The 22830-nt window shown below is 37.1% G+C and overlaps 2 protein-coding genes across 13 annotated transcripts in view; one reads left to right on the top strand and one right to left on the bottom strand.

Moving 5' to 3' along the window:
* Positions 1-7266, bottom strand: part of LOC104596547 (uncharacterized) — a 29216-nt gene extending 21950 nt beyond the window's left edge. The window contains exons 1-3 of one of the 4 annotated variants that reach the window (XM_088895174.1): positions 7113-7266; positions 6780-6896; positions 53-112 (exon numbers count right to left, since the gene is read on the bottom strand). In XM_088895174.1, coding sequence (XP_088751300.1) covers positions 53-112; positions 6780-6827 — 108 coding nt within the window. In that variant the 5' untranslated portion in view covers positions 6828-6896; positions 7113-7266. Of the gene's footprint in view, positions 1-52; positions 113-6779; positions 6897-7053 lie in introns of all 4 variants that reach the window. The other 3 variants (XM_088895175.1, XM_010257759.3, XM_010257757.3) reach the window with 3 other exon arrangements.
* Positions 7267-7447: 181 nt separating this feature from the next.
* On the top strand, positions 7448-22763 carry LOC104596548 (pre-rRNA-processing protein TSR2). Of its 9 annotated transcripts, none has more exons than XM_010257764.2 (7): positions 7448-7604; positions 7711-7793; positions 8994-9246; positions 9730-9821; positions 17406-17519; positions 21736-21913; positions 22554-22763. In XM_010257764.2, the coding sequence occupies exons 3-7, from the start codon at positions 9045-9047 to the stop codon at positions 22625-22627; spliced, it is 660 nt and encodes a 219-aa protein (XP_010256066.2). In that variant the 5' UTR covers positions 7448-7604; positions 7711-7793; positions 8994-9044; the 3' UTR covers positions 22628-22763. The 9 variants fall into 9 exon arrangements, with proteins under 9 accessions (XP_010256066.2, XP_088751304.1, XP_088751302.1 ...); XM_088895178.1 differs by having other exon boundaries at positions 8990-9246; positions 22560-22761; XM_088895176.1 differs by having other exon boundaries at positions 8990-9246; positions 22554-22761.
* Positions 22764-22830: the final 67 nt, after the last annotated feature.

The following is a 22830-nucleotide window of genomic DNA, read 5'->3' as shown; positions in this document are numbered from 1 at the left end:
AAAGGCATAAGTAACAATTGCAATAGTACAGTGATCATTTTGAACCAAGTACCTGAACTATCTGAGCTTCACCTCCCAAAATCTGAAAAGGTGTCACAGATGCTTGTGGACTCTGCAAAACATTGTCCTCATTATTTAAGCAACACAAGGAATATGAGAATCAGAAAAAATAGATATTAAGAAGAAACAGTACAGTTTATTCTGTTAACCAAATCTGTATAAATATTTTTCTAATTGTCAATGCATCCCTATATGACCATGAATGAGTATATTGTTCCTTAGCTTGCCACATACATTATATATGTTACTTTTGTATATATATTTTTTTATGGATAGACTACTTCTGTTGTATTTTGGTAATTGGTACTAAGTATTAATCATGTCAAGTGTCAACATTACATTTTCCAAAGTTTTACATAAAAAAAGTCCATTTCCACTAAACTGGAAATTGGAAACTTTTGTGCCATTTCAAATTTATGATGATGATGATGATGATGATGATGTTATTCTCACAAATGAATTAATGCTGTGGCGAAGGTGTTATTCTCACAAATGATATTACAAAAGTGATCAACAATGAGGTGCCTGGAGACTAGCTTCTGTCAGAATAGAGCCCAGCTATGCAGCCAACACCAAGCTTGGGAGTTGAATCATCTTTCTTTTTTCTTTTTTCATCTAGTAGCACTGAAGTCTTCATGCACTAATTCTATGGCAATTGGTCCCAGGAGCAGTTTTCTTGTCGATATGGCAGGAAAGAAACTCAAGGCTCTTTCGCAGAAAAGGCTGTCAAGAGGAGGAAGTGTGGCAGAAAATAGTTGGGAAACTGTTATCCTAGACATCAGCACACCTATCCAGAGACAGTGTTCCCCTTAGTTCTCTCCTTCACTATGAAAACCTTTTTGTAATCACAAATAGGATAGTGGTTTCAGTGATTTAAAAGGTGCACCTACGCATTTTAAGGTATGCACCTCGCCTAAGTCCTAGGCGCACGCCTGGTGCACATGATGCACCTTGTGCCTCAGCCCAGGTGTGTGCCTCTTTAAATTTTTATGCTTTTTTTTTTTTGAACCTAGCAGCTGGGCCAGGGGTGCCACCCCCAGACCATGCCCCTCGAGGCAAGCCAAAACAAGTCCATGTTAGGGTCTTAAATTCTTAATTCTCACACAAAAATAATGATTTTATAATTTTAATTGCCTTTTAAGAAGACATTTTATTAGGATAAACGAATGAACAACATTTGCTCGCTTCACTTGCTCACCAAATCTCTGAGAACCCCCTATTTGCTAATGTTGTTCATTCGTTCATCCTAATAAAATGTCTTCTTAAAAGGCAATTAAAATTATAAAATCATTATTTTTGTGTGAGAATTAAGAATTTAAGACCCTAACATGGACTTGTTTGGGCTTGCCTCGAGGGGCTTGGTACAAAGGACTTGTGTGAGAGAATTAAGAATTTAAGTTTATATTTTTTATTAATATTATGTTTAATATTTTTTATTTTTTTGGCATTTTTTTGAATTTCCTGACATTTTTTATTTTTTGGTTTTTTTGTATTTTTGCGCCTTGCTTCAAAAAGGCACGTACCTTGCCTTGCACCTTGCACCTTGCACTTTTAAAACACCGTGGTCTAATGTTTTATGTAGTTTCCCATTGTATAGCCTCTGCTTGTACATGGGTCTTTTTTGCCTTTCTTTTCTAATGAATTAATACTTTACCTCTTCTAAAAAAAAAAAAAAACTCTAATTTCTAGACATTGTATTATCATGGGTTTTCCATATAAATCATGTCATGTCAAGAATGCCTGTAACTTGCTTTGATTGTTAAGCTTCAAGAATGTCATCTGGACATGATATGAGAGAGAGATCTCCAAAATGTCACTTAATGAATATCATTATTTCCAGTGGTTTCTATGTTGTTTTGACTTTGGAGTACACAATATTATACTTTGTTTTTTAGTTTAAGAAACAGTTCCAATGGGGTCAACACCCTATAATTGAGTGGTTGATAGTTGTATTTGTGTTTAATTATCTTTAATGAAAGTAACTGCTTCCTATCAAAAAAATAAAAAGAAACAGTTCCATTTTGTTTAATAGTTCTTTAATTGATTTAAAATCTTTTATATTGTAATAAAGAAATCAGAAAGTTTTTAGGTGTCTATCTAAGTCAAAGTTAAAGAGTCCAAGTACTTAATTTTTCTTTAGGAAAATCGGTCCTATACAGAGAAAACCATTGAAACCCCTGTATCACTTTAAATAGATGGCTTAAACTAATGGCATCTATTAAGTTGTGTCCTCAACTAGAACAATTTGGGGGGAGAAATCAAATTGATCAGCAAATTCTACAAGCTCCTATTCTTATAGTCAATCCTGTTGCACCAAAAAGGGCACATGTGACATTCTGAAATGGTGGCAACTACTCCACAAATGAAAGCATATCCATTTCCTTAGGGGTTATAATCTGAATTCCATGGGATTTGGGGCAAACTGTGATTAATAAAATTCCACCCTAAGGATATAAATAGATAGCCTTATTGAACAAAAAATTTTCTCCATGCTCTTTTTGTGGTAAAATCACATGCTCAATTCTTGCTGGTGAAACTCCACCAATGCTTTGTTCCAGGGAGTAGTAAGACCAGTTCAACTTAAGAAGGGGGGTGAAATTCCCAATTATCTTTCTTAGTTTCCCTTGAATTTTTCTACAACTTGGCCCATTTAGTTCCAATTGTAAACCCAAAAACACAAAGTTTTTCTAGTCTTATTGTTGGTTATTTGACAACCCTGAACCAGTGTTTTAAAAGGTATGCCAGGTGCCCCTAGGTGCACAGGAAAGATGCATTCTAATGCATGTGCCTTGCCTGAACCTAGGCATGGCCCCTTTCAAAAGCATACATCATGCACCTTGTACCTCAGCCCAGTGTGTGCTTTTTTTTTCGTAAGTGATTTGCACCTTTGTAATGGGTTATCATCTTTTAAATCACCTTTTATTGCAGTTTGTATCAAGTAATGGTCTATTGACTTTCAAAATAAACAAAAAAGAAAGACCTTTAAAATACATGAAGCCTTAGTTCTTACAAATAGGATCTCAAGTATCAAAATTTCCACTAAAGAAGCAACAACAATACAACTAATATATGATCTAGTCCTAAATAGAATAAACTGTGACTAAAATTACAAAACCAGCCATTTTATATAAACAGGACAAAAATTTAGGTCGAGGGTGTTACCCCAATCCCCTACATGGACTTGTTTGGGTTTGCCTCAAGGGCCTCTATAGAGGCAAAGGGACGATCTCCTAGATGTTTAACATCACACTAGCTACTTGAAGTAATACAACTATGAGACAAATAAACAAATTGAAAGTTTTGCATGCTTGAATTATTGAGTGCTTGAAGCACTTTGCAAAAATCCACATATGTTTGCTTTCACTTCCACATTTTCACTTTAAATATGTTTTGTATATTATGCTTATGTTTTTAATTTGAGTAAACAGGCTTTTTAGAACATTTAATTTCTTTAAAATTCAGGTTTTCATTTTTTTTATGCATAACTGTTTTATTTTTTGAGTTTTTCAAAAATCTGCACCTTTTTTCGAAAAGGCACACGCCTCACCTTGCACCTCAGACTCTAAAAGGCCCTTGTGCTCTTCCTGCACCTTGCACTTTTAAAATATTGCCTCAAACTGTAGTGTAGTTCTTAATTTCCAATTTACACCCTAACTCTGGCATCTTTTTTTTTTCAAAATATTTGTTGTTGATGATCAAAGAGGACTCTAAATTGGTTATAGATTGGCTGCAAAAGGAGGAGGATGCTGGATGATGGGATTATATCTATGAGAGAAGGAAAATAGACAATTTGTTACAAGACTTGGAGGTCTGTTTTCAATGGGTAAAAAGGGATGCTAATTCCTTTGCTGATATGTCGGCCAAACAAGGGGTGGGAAGAAGTAATCTGTTTTGGACTGTTCTGTAATTTCTTCTTTCTTTCTTTTTTGGGAGAGACAAGAGAGGTTATCTCTCCTTGTTGTACTAATGCTTAATCTGCTTCCATATCAATGAAATATTTCTGTTATTGATAAAAAAAAAAGAAAAACTGTTCACTTTTATTAGTGTGATAAAAATGTTGTATTTACAAGGTATAAGATGCTGAGGCATCACAAGGTACCTAATCAACCTCAGCTACCAAGTGCCCACATTCATTGTTCTATGCATGTATAAAACCCTAGTTACTACTTCAAAATCCAGCAACTAGGTTGAGGATCTTCAAGTGTTTCTTTTTTAATTTTCTTTGAGGATCTCCAAGGCTCAAGCCAAGGTTTTTGTGTTCAGGCCCAGCCTGGCCCAAGCCTGCAAATTTCTGGACATATAAAAAGCTATACATAATGAAATATAGTATATTTAATGGCATAGGCCCAATGCCTAGGTCTAGCCCAGACCATGATCACACCTAATGAGCAAGTGGCCAATTGACTCCCCATCTCTAAGGCACATAATGCAAACACGAGGGGAAATATAAGTTTTCCTTTTCTTTTTCTTCTAGAGGTTGTAACAAATGTTCAATTTCTCCCAAGCAACCTCCCAAATGACAAAGGAGACTCTAGGGGGAACTTAAAAGAGCCAAATCCTGTTTGGTCCAAAATGGTGGAGAGGTGAGGGACCAAGCTAGTTTATCTGAGATTAGGGGTGGATTCAAACCGAGCCAAGCTAAATACTTGGCTATTCGAGCTCGGCTCACAAGAATAGTATCAGGCTCGAGCTTGATTCGAGCTAGAGGCTTGAGCTCGAGCTCAGCTTGGTTCATAGCTTGCAAAAAAAATTATTTTTTTTTATTTTTCAAACAAAAAATTAAGAATTATAAAAAATATTTAATATTATATATACAAAAAATAATTATAAAAATTATTTTTATTTTACATACAAGAAAATAAGAATTATAAAAATTATTTACTATTATACATAAAAAATAAAAATATTATTATATATAATAAAAATTATTTATTTAATATTAGGCTCGCGAGCCTCATGAGCCGAGCTTCACTGGGCTCAAGCCCGGCTCGATTAGCAAACCAGCCTATATATCGGGCTCGAATTCGGCAGCTTTTCACGAGCCGAGCTCGAATAGCTCATGAAAGGCTCGGCTCGTGGCCACCCCTATCTGAGATAGAGTGAGATATATAGGCCTCTGAAAGCTAGGAGATCAAGGAAGAGACTTCAGAAATTTCAGGTTCTTTCAAAGCTCTTCTGAAGTAATAATTGTAAGAGAAACTTTGGTTTTCAAGAAGGATTGTGGATGAGACAAGGGCCTAATTATCTTGAGCTAACCTGAACAGAGATGACAAAGCTTATTTGAGAGGTTTTCTACCCCACCATAGATCAGTCCAAACTATGGTTTGGTTACCATTACCCAGACTGAATCTAAGAAAGGGATAGAACAAGTCAAGGGATTGAATAATAAGAAATTTGGCAGTGGAATGATGGGACCCAAATAGATAGCAATGAAAAAGCTTGGAAATGGATTAGCGGTGTGAAAATTCAAGATAGAAAAGCAATAATAAGAAGGCAAAGAAAGTAATAAACCTTGTTCTCATATCTACAAGATTAGAGTATTATTCCATACCTACAAGATTAAATATATAAGTCAGGTATATATTATTCCATACCTACAAGATTAGAGTCCTAGCCATAAAACCATGTTCTCATATCTACTAGAACATACTAGCAGGCTGAGCAGGAATTCATACAATTTCTTTGTATGATGGAATGGAGTTGGCTTTAAAGCTTTCCTGAGGCAACCCTGCAGTGCTTTCCTTATACATCTTGCTCTTCCCCCTCGCTTTTCCTATACATTATTTCATACTTACCAATCAAAAAAGACTTTTAGCTTTGTGTCATTTAGGAGGTTGAGAGCTCCTTAATGACTGAAGCTGAAATTGGGCCGATTCCTATACCCTTAGAATATTTTATTATTTAATTATTTTATCCACTAAATGACAAAAAACTAAATTATTCAGTTCAGCCATTTCAGCTGTTATCAAAGGGACCCTTATTCACCATGCAATGGTAAGATACACATGCTTTCAATCCCACTTATGCGGGACAACACTAGCACAGACAATGAGGAAAACATGATAAGAAGGGATATAAAGGCTCTTGGTCTATGAAGCATAAGACCATCAACTCTGAATAGTAAAGGTTCTAGACATTTACAGGTTCTTCTTAAAAATGAATGTTTGGTTATAGCGTGAAATGATAAGTATATATTGTAAATTTATGTCAGAACAAAACTCCTACCTGATATAATTATTGTAAAAAATCCTTGTAAGGTCAACTGGTTCCAGAGTTATGACTTTTAAAGACCATTATAGTACTTCAGTTCTTGATGATTATGGCATCAACAAGTTGAAAACAAGCACCTCAAAATTCACCATAAGCCCAAAATCATATGCAATTGAAGCTACAAAATGTCAAATTTGTATAAAACAAAAAGTTCAGGTGGAAGAACAATAAACGGATAAATTTCCATTTATAAGCTGTTGAGAGCCGATGTGATCAAACTAGGAAAAACAAAACACAATGATAATCGAGGCATACATGAGTCATATAAACCCTAATTCGTACAGAAATAGAGTTCTCTGCTAATGCACATCAAAACACGAAATTTTAACTAGATCTTTAGATAGATACATAGCAGATCCAGCAATGGAACCAATCAACGAATAAAGCATACCCAAAAAAACACAGTGACATGGAAGCAATCAAAATTAACAAGGAAATTTAAAGCTTGCCTGATAAACATAAGGCTGGAAAGGCGTTGAGAAGAACGGGGCGGCCATGGCAATCGATAGAGAAGCTTTAAACCATCATATATATTAAACCAGGATTATCGAAACGTCGTTAGAGATCTACACGAAATTCGAGTTGCCCGTTTATGCATCAGATCGAAAAGACAAAATTCAAGTGAACAAGAAGCACCTCTCAATTTCTCGCACTGATGAAAGAAATTCCTTTTTTTTTTTTGATAAATCAAGAAATTCCTTGTTCTTGCATGAAGTCTTTTACCTGTATGTGAACTACTAGTACTACGAAGACCATTCGAAACAGCCGAGTTCCCAAATAACCTGGTTAGGGTGCTAGCTGGTAAAGTTTCTGGCTAGTTCTAGCGGAGACCTGGGATCGAATCCCGCCTGCACCCTGGAAGGAGGGATCCAAAAAGCCGCCACCGCCAAGATGTCGAGTTAGCGATACTGCAGCAAGTAGGGATGTACAAGGGTCGGGTTTAAGTTGAACACAACCCGGAAAGGGCCGGAATGGGGTTAAATTAAACACTGAATGGTCGGCTCGCTACCTCGATTAGTCGATTACACCAGGAGTGGCAAATTTCGGCCCAAACCATTTGGCCCACCCAACCCACCCATATAACAAGCGGGTCAAATATGGGTCGAGTAACCTAACGGGTCAGATAACAGACACTAACTCGTCATAGGACTCTACCAAAAAAAACCTCGTCATAGGGTTCCAACCTCTCACACGTAACGGACAAACTTCTCCACGACTCCACCTATTTGAGTTGCAGGGGCTAATTGCTGCAGCGACCACCGGTCTCGATCTCGGTATGCATCTTTATTGCCTGTCCTTCTCCCTCTTCTTCTTATCAATCTTCTTCTTCTTCAAAATATAGAAAACTCCGCCATTACCAAGCCTTCTTGAACTTATCAGGCATTGCCAGCTGTAGGAACAGTGAAATTGAACTCATCGCTGGTTGGGGAACCATCTGTAAGACGACTACAGTTTCCATCTTCGTAAGTATATCCTCTCTTCCTTCCACACTTTACTGGTATGCTCGTTTTCTATCATTCGATTAGCAGGCTCTATTGGTCCTTATTATGGTGTGCTTGATTTTCTCTTTTTTCAAGTTTCCAATCTTGTGTTAATCTAACATCATCGGGCCCTCTTAATCTAATATTCGACCAACGTCTATGCGGACTACTTTGTTGAATTAGGAAAATTCATTGCTTTTTTTTTTTTGTGTGTGTGTGTGTGCGTGTACCAACTAGTTGACTCAGCTTAGGAGGGCCAAAACAATTGATCACTACCTTCTTCTTGTTTCTCGTCTCCTACGCCAATTCCCAATAACCTCTGACAACATTTCGTCTTCTAATTCTCTCTGTACCTCAAAACGTACATCTTTGCCTATCTCATTCCCACCCTTGGCTACCAAAACTTATCAAAAGCCCAAACTTTACAAAGAAATATAGCTTATTTCCCTATCATACCCTTGACTATCTAAACCATGTCTTATGATCATTTAATGAAAAGGAATTCACTCTGGTAATGATTCATTTAGATCAGCATATTGAAACTAAAATGAGATTTGGAAGGATGCATAAAAAATCCTCATTTTATATGAATTTAGAGGCCATCATTGGTTTTGTCACTTGTGGAAGGACTTGGTTATAACAATCACCTACCATTACTGGTAACTGAACCCTATTTCTAGTTGAATGAATTGGATAAGTTATTGATGGAATTGCATTATTTGGACAGAAAAAGTACAGCTAAAATTAGTCAAATACAACATTTGGAATCTTGGACAAAGACATGGCTGAAAGGGTTAATTAGGTTTATCCAAATTTCTGGTCAATTTATTTATGAAATGACACACATAGACAACTTAGTTCAGCATATTGGAAAGCAATGAAGTATGATTTATACTTAACTATAATTGTAGGAGTTGGTTTTACGAGATTATCAATTACTCAGAAACAGGGTCATGCCAAACGCCATTCTGATTCTTAGAAATGAGAATCAAGGTTCTGTACCAAACCCCTACATAGATTCTCAGACTCAAGAAAATCCAGAATCCGTTCTTTTATGGATGGATTCTGAGGATGAAATTCTAGAATTGATGCCAAATGGAGCCTTAAAGTCTTAAAGTTATAGTTTTAGATGTTTGACACTCTCTACTTGTCTTCATTCTTTTTTTTGTCTCTGATAGCCAGTAGTCACAGAGAGAGGAGCATAAACTACGGTTAGTGTGTCTGAGAAGTTCCATGGATAACAGTGATAAAGGCAATGTACCCATGCAACTTTCGCCAGAGGCTCTCTCTTTCTTGGCTGAGGGGATCTCCTTGGTTCTTTCCCGATGGACTGCACTTCAAGTGGCCATTGAGAATGAGTGGGGTGGCCGGGACTCCCACCAGAAATCTGAACAACTTGCTGCCAACATCTATTCTTGGTTCTCCCAATCAAAAGGTATAATTCAGGTTTCCTGGCTTAATATCAAGTAATTTTAGGAGTTTAAAGTCTTCACTTCAAGTTTATTGTTTTCGCAAATGCCAATCCATTCTATTGTCCCTTTTCATCAAGACAAGAAGGGAGGAACTTAAGGAAGGCATCATAAAGAGAAACAAAATCCAGCTGGTAAAAAAAGAGAAACAAAATCCAGATATATGAGAAGGCCATTACGATGATACTATGATGTTTCTAGTTATAGTGTGTCAGCTATAAGCTGTGTATCTTTGGTCCCCTCTACTCGAGTTACTTTGAGTGGAGAGTTTACAGTCTCCCAAATTAATAGAACTGTTTGATCATGATTACAAATAAAATGGGCTATTATAATGATAATCAAGAAATCCATTTTTAATATTTTATTCTTAAGTGACTTTTTATTTAGAATTAATTTTTGCTTCATTGTTTATTCATCTGCAGATATACTTACAATTTTGTATTTTCCAGAGCCACATTACATTGATGATTTAGAAAACATGCTCGATGAAAGCATGGTGCTTTCTTTCAATACTGAGATTGAGGATGGCAGCATTGAGGAGGTATGCTTTTCTTTATGTTATTTTGGAGGCTAGATTCACCATAAACTGTTCTTATGATCTGATCCTTCTTCTAAGATTCGTGTTTCTTTAATTTTGGGATGCATTTTGTTGTATGGTAAACGAACATGGTAATTATGCATCAAGAGGTTTCTAGGTAAAACAATTTATGTTTTCATTCATTTGTGTTCTCAGTGTTTTAAAAGGTGCGTATACAGTCGTATGTGTTTTACACATTTGTAATGGTCTATAAGCTTCTAAATTACCCTATGTTGGTTCTTGTGCACTATTAATGGTCCTTTAATTTTTAAAAGAAACAAGAAACTGTAGAAAGATTGGGCCAGATGAGCCTTAACTTGCTTCTTTTTATTGTTTTATCTTTAAGTTGTCTTTTCTTATATTGGGCCTTCAGTATATGGGCCATCTTCTATTTCTTTTTATATTGCTTACCAAGTCAGCCGCCCTATTGGGGGCATTCATGTAATTGCATCTTCAACCAGTATTCAACATTAATAAAACAAATGAATGGGGCTGAAGAGAGTTGTGATTGACTCAACTCTTCTTCTCCCATCTCTCTCTCTTCCTCTTCTTGCTCTGTTTTTCTCTTCTTTTTGCTGGTTTTTCTTTTAATAATCACAGCACCCTTGCTGTTCAGATCTTGGAAAAATTTTCACTGAAGGAGCAATAATAATATAACTGATGTTTGATTTCAACCTAAAACAGAATGAACTATGACCAAAATCATAAAACCTATCCTATATGGGCCAATAATTCAGATTGGTGGCATGGTCTTCGAACCCCTCATATGGGCTTGTTTGGGCTTGCCTCAAGAGGCCTTGATGAGGTATAGTGTAAGAGCCCCAACCTCCTGGGGTTGAGTTTGTAAGATGTCTAACATCATACTAGATTACTACTTACTAGCTATTTCAAATAATGCAACTAGGAAATAGACAAACATGTTGAGAGTTTCAGAGTTTCACATGCTTGAATTGTTGAGTATTGAAGCACTTTGGTATGATCCACATTTGTTTGTTTTGCTTTCGCTTTTCACTTTGAATTCATTTTATATGTCATGCCTATGTATTTTGAATTGAGCTAATAAGCTTTTTAAAATATATAATTTGTTTTTAAATTCAGGTTTCCATATTTTTTATGTTTGATGTTATTTATTTTTTTATTTTTTTCAAAAATTTGTGTCTTAATTCAGTCTCATGTTGAGGTGTCAGACCATTATGCTTTTCTTGCATTTCTCACTTTTAAAACATTATATTCTTCTTGGAATTTGCTCCAAAACCCTCTGTTACGGTGCTTGGTTGGGGTTTGATTTTAGAATTTGTATATAATGTTTGACTTATGTTTCCATTTCTCAAGACACACACACACTAAAGGGTTTTTACCTAAAAGAAATTCAATCCAGTTGCTCCATTAGAAGTGCAGGAGCACTTTTATAGGTTATACTGGGATATACCTTAGAAGACCAATGCACTTCACTACCACATAGCATGATCTATATATGGTGATTGTCTAAGTAATTGCTGTCCGATTTAGACTGATTACTGCCATATAGTTTTGTGAGATATGATACTTAAACATGAATATATTGTTTCATTCTGAAATTTAAGGGTACGTGAATCTGCTTGTAATGTGGAGGGAAATAACTGATGGACGTTTTTTTTTCTCTTGATAGTTTTTCTTTTTTTATCAATGAATAAATATTCATTGATAGTTGAAGCGATGTCTATTGTATTAAGTACTTGCAAATGAAGGCCAAATACCTGTATACATGGGTTTTGCATGGTTAATGAGATTAAAGCATCTAGAACATAAACATGCATGGTCCTCTATGCATCAAAGAAGAATAAACAATGATTTGTTCCAAGTTCCAAATTTTCTTTGATAATTATAAGAAAAGGTTCTCATTAAAAAGAAAACAAAGATTACAAGTTCATGGTGAAGAGCCTTAACCACCCAATGCATTCTTGTATGTTTTGTCAAGATTTTTCTAAGACTCCTTGTCACTTAGCCTCAAAAGTTCCAGTACCTCTTTCTTTTCATGCATCATATAGCACCACCGTGAAGCTTAACATAAGTTGTACACTGCATAGTTATCAAAGTTGATGATCTATGTTTCTACTATTGCTACAGTAGTCCGAACCAGTAAGGAGAAGAAGAAAGAGAAGGAGAAGAAGAAGAAGATGAAAAAACTGTCGAACCTGATAGCTAAACCCTATCAGTCGACCTCTTAATAGTGATTAGGCTCTAATTAAATGTACAAGGACTAAACTGCCCCTACTTAAGTATGGGATAGAGAACCTCTAATAAGACTGCCACATAAGCTCATAACTTAACCAAGGTGAGTTGACTAATCTACCCTTATTCGGCTAACTCTAACACTCCCCCTCAAGCTGGAGAATATATGTCATACAATCCCAGCTTGTTACATATATAGTGCACTCTCCCTGAGCTTAAGGCTTTTGTAAACAAATCTGCCCACTGATCACCTAAGCCTACATGTTCTGTGCTTATCTCTCCAGTAAGAACCTTCTCCCTCACAAAGTGGCAATCAATCTCTATGTGTTTTGTTCTCTCATGAAAAACAGGGTTGGATGAGATATGGAGCGCAGCTTGATTGTCACAGTACAACTTCATAGGTTTATCCATGTGGAACCCAATTTCTTGTAGGAGATTCCTCAACCACACTAATTCACATGTAGTGTGTGCCATGGCTCTGTACTCGGCTTCAGCACTGCTTCTAGCCACAATCGTCTGCTTTTTACTCTTCCACGTCACAAGATTTCTTCCAAGAAATGTGCAGTAACCTGTAGTAGATCTTCTATCAGACACAGAGCCCGCCCAATCTGCATCCGTGTACCCAACTACTTCAAGTTTTCCTCCTGGTTTATACAATAGCCCATGGCCCGGAGCTCCCTTCAGATATCTTACAATTCTAAGAACTGCATCCCAGTGAGATATACGAGGGTTCTGCATAAATTGGCTCACCACACTGACTGCAAAGGAGATGTTTGGTCTCGTGATAGTCAAATAGTTCAGCTTCCCCACAAGTCGTTTATACCTTCCAAGATCATCAAATATTTCCCCTGTATCACTGCTCAACTTAACATTTGGTTCCATAGGAGTCTCAGTCGTTTTTGCACCTAACAGTTTTGTTTCGTCCAATAGATCGAGAACATATTTTCTTTGGCACAGGTTTACACCTTGTCTTGATCAAGCAACTTCTATACCCAAGAAATACTTCAATGTCCCAAGGTCTTTTGTTTGAAAATGATTTTGCAGAAAGACCTTTAGTTTGTCCATCTCCAATTTGTCAGTGCCAGTTATGACAATATCATCCACATAGACCACTAATAAAATCTTTCCAGCTTCTGAGTCATAGCTGAACACTGAGTGATCAACCTGGCATTGTTTTATTCCAAAGTTCTTCACAACTTCACTAAACTTCCCGAACCAAGCACGAGGCGATTGTTTCAACCCATAAATTGCCTTTTTTCAGTCTGCACACCTTACCAGCCTCCCCCTGAGCAACAAACCCAGGTGGTTGCTCCATATATACCTCCTCTATAAGGTCACCATGAAGGAAGGCATTTTTTATGTCAAGTTGAAATAGGGGCCAATCATACATAACTGCCAGGGAAATTAACACACGGACAGAGCTAATCTTAGCCACTGGAAAGAAGGTCTCCATATAGTCCACTCCATACAACTGTGAATAACCTTTAGCAACAAGTCTGGCTTTTAGATGCTCCACACTACCATCTGGCAAGTATTTAACAGTATACACCCATTTACAACCCACAACATGCTTACCAGGAGGAAGAATAGTGAGCTCCCACGTGTGAGTATGCTGAAGAGCAGAGAGTTCCTCCTCCATTGCCTGCCTCCACCCAGGTGAACTAAGAGCCTCTTGGACATTGTTAGGTATGGAAATAGATGACAATAGTGAAACAAACTGGCGATGTGAGGCGGAAAGGCGAGATACTGAAACAAAATTGGAAATGGGATGGAGAGTAGAACTACGTTTACCTTTCCGTAAGGCAATGGGTAGATCAAGTCCTGAGGGTACAGCAACAGGAGCAACAACAGGATCCGCGGACAAGGTAGAAGCTAGAGGAGGGGCCGGTGTCGTTCGATGTGTATACACTTGCCAAATTGGTGGTCGTTTAGTAGGGATCTGCACTGGATGAGGTGACGAGTCAACTCCAACAGGAACACCCAGAACGGGATCACTGACCGAAAGAGGAAGACATCAGGACAGACAGCACTTCCGAGTAATGGGATTGTAACACTTGTACCCTTTTTGAGTCCGAGAGTAGCCAAGAAAGACACACTTAATGGAGCGTGAATCCAACTTGTCTATTCCAGGACTCAAATTGTGAACAAAGCACACACAGCCAAAGATACGAGGTGTTAATGGAAAGGGAGACAAGGTGGGGAACAAGATAGAAAAGGGAGACCGACCATGAAGAATAAAGGAGGGCATCCAATTAATGAAGAATAGACCAAACCGTTTCAAGGAGATGACGGTTCTTCCGTTCAGCCACCCCATTTTGTTGAGGAGTGGGTGCACATGAAGTTTGATGAATGATGCCATGCTGTTCTAAATACTGTTGAAAGGAAGTAAGAAAATATTCACGACCATTATCTGAACAAAGAACTTTGATTGGAACACCAAATTGTGTACGTATTTTAGCATGGAATTTTAGAAAAATGGAAAATAATTCACTCCTTTCTTTCATTAAATAAATCCATGTCATTCTTGAACAATCATCAATAAAAGTGACAAAATACTTGTAACCATTATAAGACTCTATTTTGATCGGGCCCCAAATATCTGAATGAACCAAAGCAAAAGGACTCAACATACGACTTTCAACTCTAGGACTGAAGGAAACACAACGATGTTTCCCAAACTGATACGACTCACACTGTAACACTGACAAATGACTCAAAGACGGAACTAGTATCTTGAGTGCCTTGAGAGAATGATGTCCCAGTCGACAATGCCACTGTAGAGGAGTGAGTGAAGTCTGAAGTGTAACTGACGATCCACCACCGTCAAGATAATACAATCCACCAGCTTCATGCCCCCCACCAATCTTCTTCCCCATCCTGAGATCCTAAAAAACACAAGAGGAAGGGAAAAAAGTAACAGAACAGTTAAGAGTCTTGGTTAGTTTACTAATAGACATAAGATTGAATGGAAACCTAGGGACATATAGAACAGATGATAAAGAAAGAGAAGCCATGTCAACATTGCCAACACCACAGATGGGAGAGGAGGAACCATTGGCAAGGGTAACAGTTTGAGATGTGGAAGTTTCAGAGAGAGAAGATAACACACCTGGAGTCCCGGTCATGTGATCAGAGGCTCTAAAGTCAATAATCCAATGAGAGGTTTTAGATGACAGGCAAACTATACCTGAGTGGGCAAGAGTAGCAGTAGTGTGCTGTGAAGTGGACTGAAGGAACCGCTCATACTCATCACGCGGTACACTCACCATCTCCCTTCCAGAAACAGATGTAGATGTGGAAGGAGTTAGGTCTGCCTGTTGATTATCACTGACATCAACCCCATCAGCAACAGCATGATTGGCCCATTTAGAGGGAGGGCGGCCATGGAGATCATAACAGAAATTTACAGACTGTGTGGGATTCTCTGTTTGTCCCAAAGAAATCCTACGAAGCCGAGCAAACACTTCCTCAAGTGTAGGAAGGGTAGAGCCCCCCAATATTTGGGCCCTAACAGGTTCATACTCTGATTTCAACCCCACTAAGAACCTTGTGACATCTAGTTGTTCCCTCTGTTGTTGCTGAACCTTAACATCTGGAGTGAGAGGATGATAGACATTGAGTTCATTTTTGAGGTTCTTCATACTGGCATAGTACTCTTCTAGGGTTTTATTTCCTTGTTGCAGACCAAAGTACTCCTGATAGAGCTGATATACCCTTGTAGTATTATCTTGCCCAGAATACAGCTTCTTGGCATGTTCTTCCCATATGTCCTTAGTTGTATCTAGCCATGTCATGATTTGAGCATCCTCCTGTTCCCAATCATCAAACCCTGGAGAGTCAGCCGGTGGTTTATCTTCTTTCACATGCTTCACTTTTCTCTTTGCCTTGAGAAAAATTTCCATTGACTTGGCCCATGGAACATAGTTCTCACCATTCAGTTTAATTGAGGTCATCTGTACACCTAGATAGTCAGAGGAAACCACCACACTAGGTTTCTGATCACTACAGCCATCTCCCATTGCTGTCATGATACTCTTTCAATGCTGCCTCTAATCTGAATTCCCAATCACCAACTAAGTGCTGCCGTCGAGAGTTTGATGTTCCAGAACCTACAGCAGTCCCTAAACACAATGATAGATACACACGCCTTTGTTCTTATCCACACCACTACTGATTTCACAAAAAAAAAACACAGACTACACCGACATTAATTCAGCACTTACTAACCACATGCAAGCTCTCTTACAACTACTCAACAGAGTTTGTGCATCACAAGCACCACCACACAGCCATAGCTGTCACACACAATACAGACCTGCTTTAACGCTTTTAAGAGGGCACCACAAGACCAACAAGAACTCAACTAGTACCATTGCATTACACCTTGCACCATTCGGCCACCTACAGTAGCCCCTACACCATTCGGTCACTGTAAACACAGCCTGTTCTTGGAATTTTTCCAAGAACCAGGGCAACAACCAACCTAGTTCTCTAGGTTCTGATCAGTCCTCTCAAGTTCTTGAAGATTTTCAACCCAAAAATACCAACAGCACAAAGAGAAGAGATAACCAACCTTCGTTTGAGAGCTTCAGCCAACCATTCACTGCTGAAGTTGTTTTCTTAGGAAAGGAGGTTCTGCGCACCAGAAAAAAAGAAGAGGTGAGATGTTTCAGGCCTGGGACGAACCACTTTTCTCCATTGACAGCCTAGAGAAGAAAAGGAGAGAACTGAAGCACGAACTGAAGTTGTCACGAACCTTGCTCTGATACCATGTTTCTACTGTTGCTACAGTAGTCCGAACCAGTAAGGAGAAGAAGAAAGAGAAGGAGAAGAAGAAGAAGAAGATGAAAGAACTGTCGAACCTGATAGCTAAACCCTATCAGTCGACCTCTTAATAGTGATTAGGCTCTAATTAAATGTACAAGGACTAACTGCCCCTACTTAAGTATGGGACAGAGAACCTCTAATAAGACTGCCACATAAGCTCATAACTTAACCAAGGTGAGTTGACTAATCTACCCTTATTCGGCTAACTCTAACAATCTACTTAACTAAGAAACATGTGTATACATTAATCTATACTGGTAAGTTTTACCAAGTAGATAAAATGTAAAGTTAACCATGGTAGAATCATTTAAACCATGCTCTATCTGAATACTTAAGGACAGGAAAACTTGTTCCCATTTCCTTTATTCTGTCCTTTCTAGACTTCTAGTATTTGGCCCAACTTTTTATACATTCTGACTTCTATACTAATGGGTGGTTAATAGGAAATGGGATAATGTTTTAATGTTTTAATGTTTTAATGCTTATTCATTCTTTGGATGTACAATGTAGGTGGCAGAAAAGTTAATGGTCATGCATGAGGACTGTCTGCAAGGCAATTATGGATCAATTGAAAAGCTAAGGAAATCCAACTCTGGAAAAGAAGCCATTTCTCAAAGCAGAAGGGTAACTGTTGCAATATATTGCTTGGTTTAAATAGATTTAATGTTGTGTTTATGAGAATAAGTTGTGTAGGTTTGTTAACAGAATGTCTCTCGAACAGTCTTTTTATTTTTTTATGTATTTTTTAAATTCTTTAAGCAGGTAGTACCATCCATTTAGAGCCTATATTGTATGCATTGAAAAACTAAGGAGATAGTACTTGCTTACTACTATCAATAAGGTGGTGGTGTAGTTATCTACTATCGAGTCTCTTGCCTTCTTATGATTCTGATGTCAAGAGTTTGAGCCTCTCTTTCTGAAGGTTAAGTATTACTTTGTATTAATCAAAATCCTTACAAACACCCCATGTACACCAAGGGACCTCTACAGTGGATACACTTTACATCTTAGGGTTTACAAAAAATATTTCTTTTGACAAAAAGAATATCATATGGTTTCCTATAAAACGACCTAAATACACTCATCCAAGAAATAAATTCTGTTCTTCAACTTAGCTATTAATTGATCTGCTATCTCACATTTGTTTTCATGAAAAAAAAAAAAAAACTTGAGTTCCTTTAATTCCTCATGGTCCCAAAAACTGCCAGAGGAGTAATCCTTCACACAACCTTTCCTTCTTTACTGAGACCCTGCAGCACTTTTGAAGGTATAATTACCTGGGGAAAGGAGAAAGCTTACTTGGCTTCTGTTTTATTTTATTTTCATCATATTCTGTGGGTTTGGTGTCAATTGTTTTTTTGGTTTTAGTTGATTTCTTTTTATTTATCAGCCTTTCAGTGTTCTTTCCAAACATGGAAGTGATGGAACCTTACAAAATCTTCTTGTACTGTTTTTTTATAACAAAAGAAAATTCATTAAAAATTAAAAAAAGAATTACAATGGTTATAATACATCACCAAGATACAACACTACAATACTACACACAGCACCCACAAACTCAAGCATTTGAGCCAAACATCTGCCCTGAGAAACCGTTTACAATCCCACATCACAAACAAAGTTCACCCCCTAAACCCAATTCAAAACAAAGACTACTTAAATGAAACGTTGTTCCCTCATTCACTCAAAACCCCTAAAACTAAAATTGAACTTAACAGACCCTCCTTTTATCACGAATCTTCAAAGTTCAAACTCCTCTTCCACCACCTATTCATTCTCCCCTTCTGCTCCCAAATCCTTCTTGCCATCTTCATCTTTTCTAGAATATCATATGGACCTCATCTTCAAAAAACCTCTTCTAGCTAATCCTCCCCACCCAAGAAAAAACAAACTCAGAGACTTGCTCACTTCAGGATGTTTATGATAAAAACAATGATAAGAAAATGTTTGTAGTAAAAACTGTTCATGCCTCTTGCTTGAATCACGTATGTGTTTGCTAAATTATCTATTATTAAAATGTTCTCATGATTATTAGAAAGATTTAGGTTTTATTTAGATGGACTAGCTAATATTGCACTTGCTTTAAATTCCTGGAGTTTGCCAAATGCGGTTGTAAATGTGATTAGAGTAATTATGATTTACTCTTAAAAAAATATTAGAGTTAGTTTACATGGAGCAGTTGCATATGGCATATACTGTCATGTCCTAGAGTTGTCTAAGTGATGGTTGTCAATGCGCTCGTTGTTGTTATACTATTACCATGTTTTCATATGGAGAATGATTTCAATGCTGATCATGTGATGGTATGCATGTTGTTGTAGACATGCACACTCATTTATACCCTGTTATTGAGTATTCGAGCTGTATTGAGCTTATGAAATAATTGGAAAAGAAAGGACCACTAGGCTAGGGGCCACTAGCCTATTTAGATGTGTTGGTATGCATCTTCTATCCATTATTGTACAGGAGATCTAGTGCTTTTTGCTGGAGAATTTCTGTATTGGGGTAGTTTTCTTTTGTGGCACTGTGCCTTTGATTTGAAAATTCTTGACCATGTAGGCTATTGTTCCTCCATGTGGTCCACTGGGAAGAGGGGTTGTGACATACTTTGAAATGTGCCACCTTGATTGAAATATTTCCTATTACAGCCTTTCTTCATCAAGCTCTTTCTTTGAAGATCCTAGCATTTCTTTCCTCTCAAACACTCCAAAACAACTATGGCCCTTACACATCTCCATAAGATCTTTCTTCTTCGGTAGGGAGGATATAGGTTGAAAAAGCCTTAAATGTCACCTAGAGCATTCCACCTACAACCAAATAGAGAAAAGTACTCCCAAATACATGATACAAAGTAGTAGGAGATTGGCAAGTTCTAAGTAGTTTCATTACGTTGGCCTACAAGGTAAAAAAAAAAATGTAGATGATATATAATATTGGGGTCTTTCTTCTATTAATTCTCACAAGTGTTGATTCTCAAATGCATGACCTCCCAGTGCCCATCCCATATGGCTTTAAAGATTAGGATGTCCTCCACTATTAAGAGAACCAGACCGGGAACAGAAACAGAGGAGAGGTTCATGAGTCAAAGGTTCAACCAGGGTTGAATCGGAGGTCAAACCTTGATGACGTGGCATATACATATATATACTACAGGTCATATAAATACTATATAATATATTTTACAACTTTTAATATACTTAAATATGGTGGATGGATGGCAAGTTCCTTAATTTTTAAAGCAAATGACTAGGGTTCAAGTCTCTTAATTTACATTTTCTTTAAAATACGTGCATAATAACTAGTGGTAATTAAACAATATATGCAAATAAGAGGTCATGGGTTCAAGTCTTGTTACACGTTTTAAAATTTCAATTATTCAAGGACCCGGGTGATTTCATGAAACCAGGATCGATTCACCAGTTTTCCAGTTAAACTGGCCAGTCAGCCAGTTTTCATCAGGTTTTTAATAAATATGATTATTGGGGTGTGACCAAACCAATCAGGGTCCCATGTCATGGTTCAACTGGTCCAACTGGCCGGTCCAGCCTGGTTTTCTAAACACTGTGTCTTCATGTAAACTCTAATCTTTACAGAACTTGAAGAAAATGATAAAAAGAGGCTAGGAGATAAAAAAGATGGCAAGGTGGGTATTTTATTTGTGATGCCTAACTGCATTCTATAACTTAATTAAAAATATAAGTTGCAAATTAGGAAAATGGGGAAAAGGGGCCTACAAATAGCTGATGTAGCACTCGAGAATCTTCCAAAGTAGGTTGTAATTGAACATCTTTCTCCTATTGCCACTGGTATACTAAATGGTAGAATATGCTGTTCGAACTGAGAAGCCTTTAGTTCTTTAGCTTGAAAGAACATCTTTTGAAGAAATTGTTTAACACTTGGACAGTAAGTGAATTTGCACTTAGTAAGTATGTTAGTCAATGGAATTTTAAGTTTACACCTCTGAGTTGATAGGATTCAATTTGTTACTGCAAAATTTTTTATGCTCTTTATTTCTCCATGCCTGATTGGAATTTCTTGAAAGCTTTTGCTATTTGAGAAACATGCATTTAAGCTTCTATGGCATACATCATTTGCTTCTATGAGACTTATCTAGTTATCTCTTTAGTGGTGATCCATGAATTAAATGTGTCCATGAATAATAAACAAACAGAAAAAAGGCACAAAAGATCCTGGTTACCCTTCCATCCTGCAAAGACAATTAATTTGGTGTTAAAGATTTTTGCCCCTTTCTTTATTTTTTCTTTTTAGAGGATATCCAAAATTAATTTCAGTGATGCCCCAAGTTAAAGCTCCACCTTAGATAGCTCCTCTGATTACCAAAATTTGCAGAATCTGGCTGAGAGAAAGTTTCCATTTAGTAACTTTTAACTAGCTCGTTCTGTGTACATCAATATGAGAATAATAGCTAGAGAGAAAGCTCCCATTTGACAGTAACTTTTATCTAGCTAGTTCATGTTTGCACCAATATGAGAATAATAGCCAGAGAGAAAGTTCCCATTTGGTGTCAGTACATCTAATGTAGCTTGTTCATGTGTTTATTAATATGAGAATAATCTCCTGGATTAATTATCAAAACAAAAATCTCCTGGATTTCTTGTCCAAGATCTTGTTGGATGGATTGCATCTTGTCCTACTATTTTTATGAGAATTTAAAAAAGCGCAAGGCATCACCACATTTGTTTGCTCTGTGACAGGTGATAAACAAAAATCTCCTGGATTTCTTGTCCAAGATCTTGTTGGATGGATTGCATCTTGTCCTACTATTTTTATGAGAATTTAAAAAAGCGCAAGGCATCACCACATTTGTTTGCTCTGACAGGTGATAAATGAAGATGACGAGGACAGCTCGAATGACGAGGTATCAGACATGGTGCTTGATGATCCCAAACCAAGATTAAATCCAATTCCCAAGGCAAAACCAATCGATGAGAAGCAGATAATAGAAACGGTAGAAGCGGAAGATGGATGGTCTGTAGTTGGCCCTAGAAGAAACAAGGGTAAAAGGAATTATTAGGCAAGGTTTTGGTCAAAATGTCTAATTTTTGTCCCTAGAAGAAACCGGAATTCTTCTTTTTGTCCTCAAAATGTCTAATTTTCTAAGTTTTGGTCATTATTACTATACAAGGACTCTTGTAATATGCTTTGCAGATGGCCCAATGAAAGGCAATTTCTTGATAAGTTGGATACCTTTTGGAATTTGGATAGCAATGAGGAAAAAAATTCAAACCGCCCAGAAAAGCACTATACCTAACTAGCCAAGTATGGAAATGTTCACGCTTCTCTAGGTGGAATTCTGTGCAGTTCCAACTTTACTTACCTATATTTGTATGCACCCATTAATTGGTGTGTATCAATAAGAAATTAAAATAAAAGAACAAAAAAATAAAGAAAGAAAAATTAACGAAATTTACATCGGTGTTTTAAGCATTTTTGGTCATATCTTGATTCTTCCATGATTTTTAAGTCAGTAGACCATATTTCATATAAATCGTCACTGTACTTTTTAAGTGGTTGTCTTAATTATGTCATTTGAACCTTAAAACTAAGACCCTGTTCGTTCCATTGTAGTTTCTATTGTTTGTCTTTAGTTATGGTCGGCCATCTGAACCTTAAAACTAACATTTTTTTTTTTTTTAGGTGAAGGGCGTGGGGGAGAGAGAGAGAGAGAGTTGGCGAATGGAATTCCGGTTTCCATTAATCAATGTTTTTGAGTTTCCATGGGTTAATAAATTTCTTTTCCTTGAATTCAGGTAAATGATACATATCTCCAAATGGTAGAGTTTTAATAATGTCATTTTATGTATTATTTAATTTTCCTAATAAACACGTTTTAATCAAAATAATAGTGCTATTGATGCATTTGATAGATAATTAACAGTGTATTTATGGGTATTTTAATAATTTTAGGGTCTCC

The sequence above is a fragment of the Nelumbo nucifera genome, chromosome 1 (genome assembly GCF_055504915.1).
Source record: "Nelumbo nucifera cultivar China Antique chromosome 1, China Antique-T2T, whole genome shotgun sequence".
Taxonomy (NCBI): domain Eukaryota; kingdom Viridiplantae; phylum Streptophyta; class Magnoliopsida; order Proteales; family Nelumbonaceae; genus Nelumbo; species Nelumbo nucifera.
Note: the sequence above shows the minus strand (reverse complement) of the source record. Positions and strands in the feature narration are given on the sequence as shown.

Bases quoted from the DNA above. Each gene is read 5' to 3' on its own strand.
- LOC104596548 (XM_010257764.2), top strand. From the start codon at position 9,045: ATGGATAACAGTGATAAAGGCAATGTACCCATGCAACTTTCGCCAGAG. The intron at 17,520-21,735 runs GTAACTGTTGCA...TTGCTCTGACAG, and splicing joins CCATTTCTCAAAGCAGAAGG to GTGATAAATGAAGATGACGA. The intron at 21,914-22,553 runs GTAAAAGGAATT...TTTTTTTTTTAG, and splicing joins TGGCCCTAGAAGAAACAAGG to GTGAAGGGCGTGGGGGAGAG.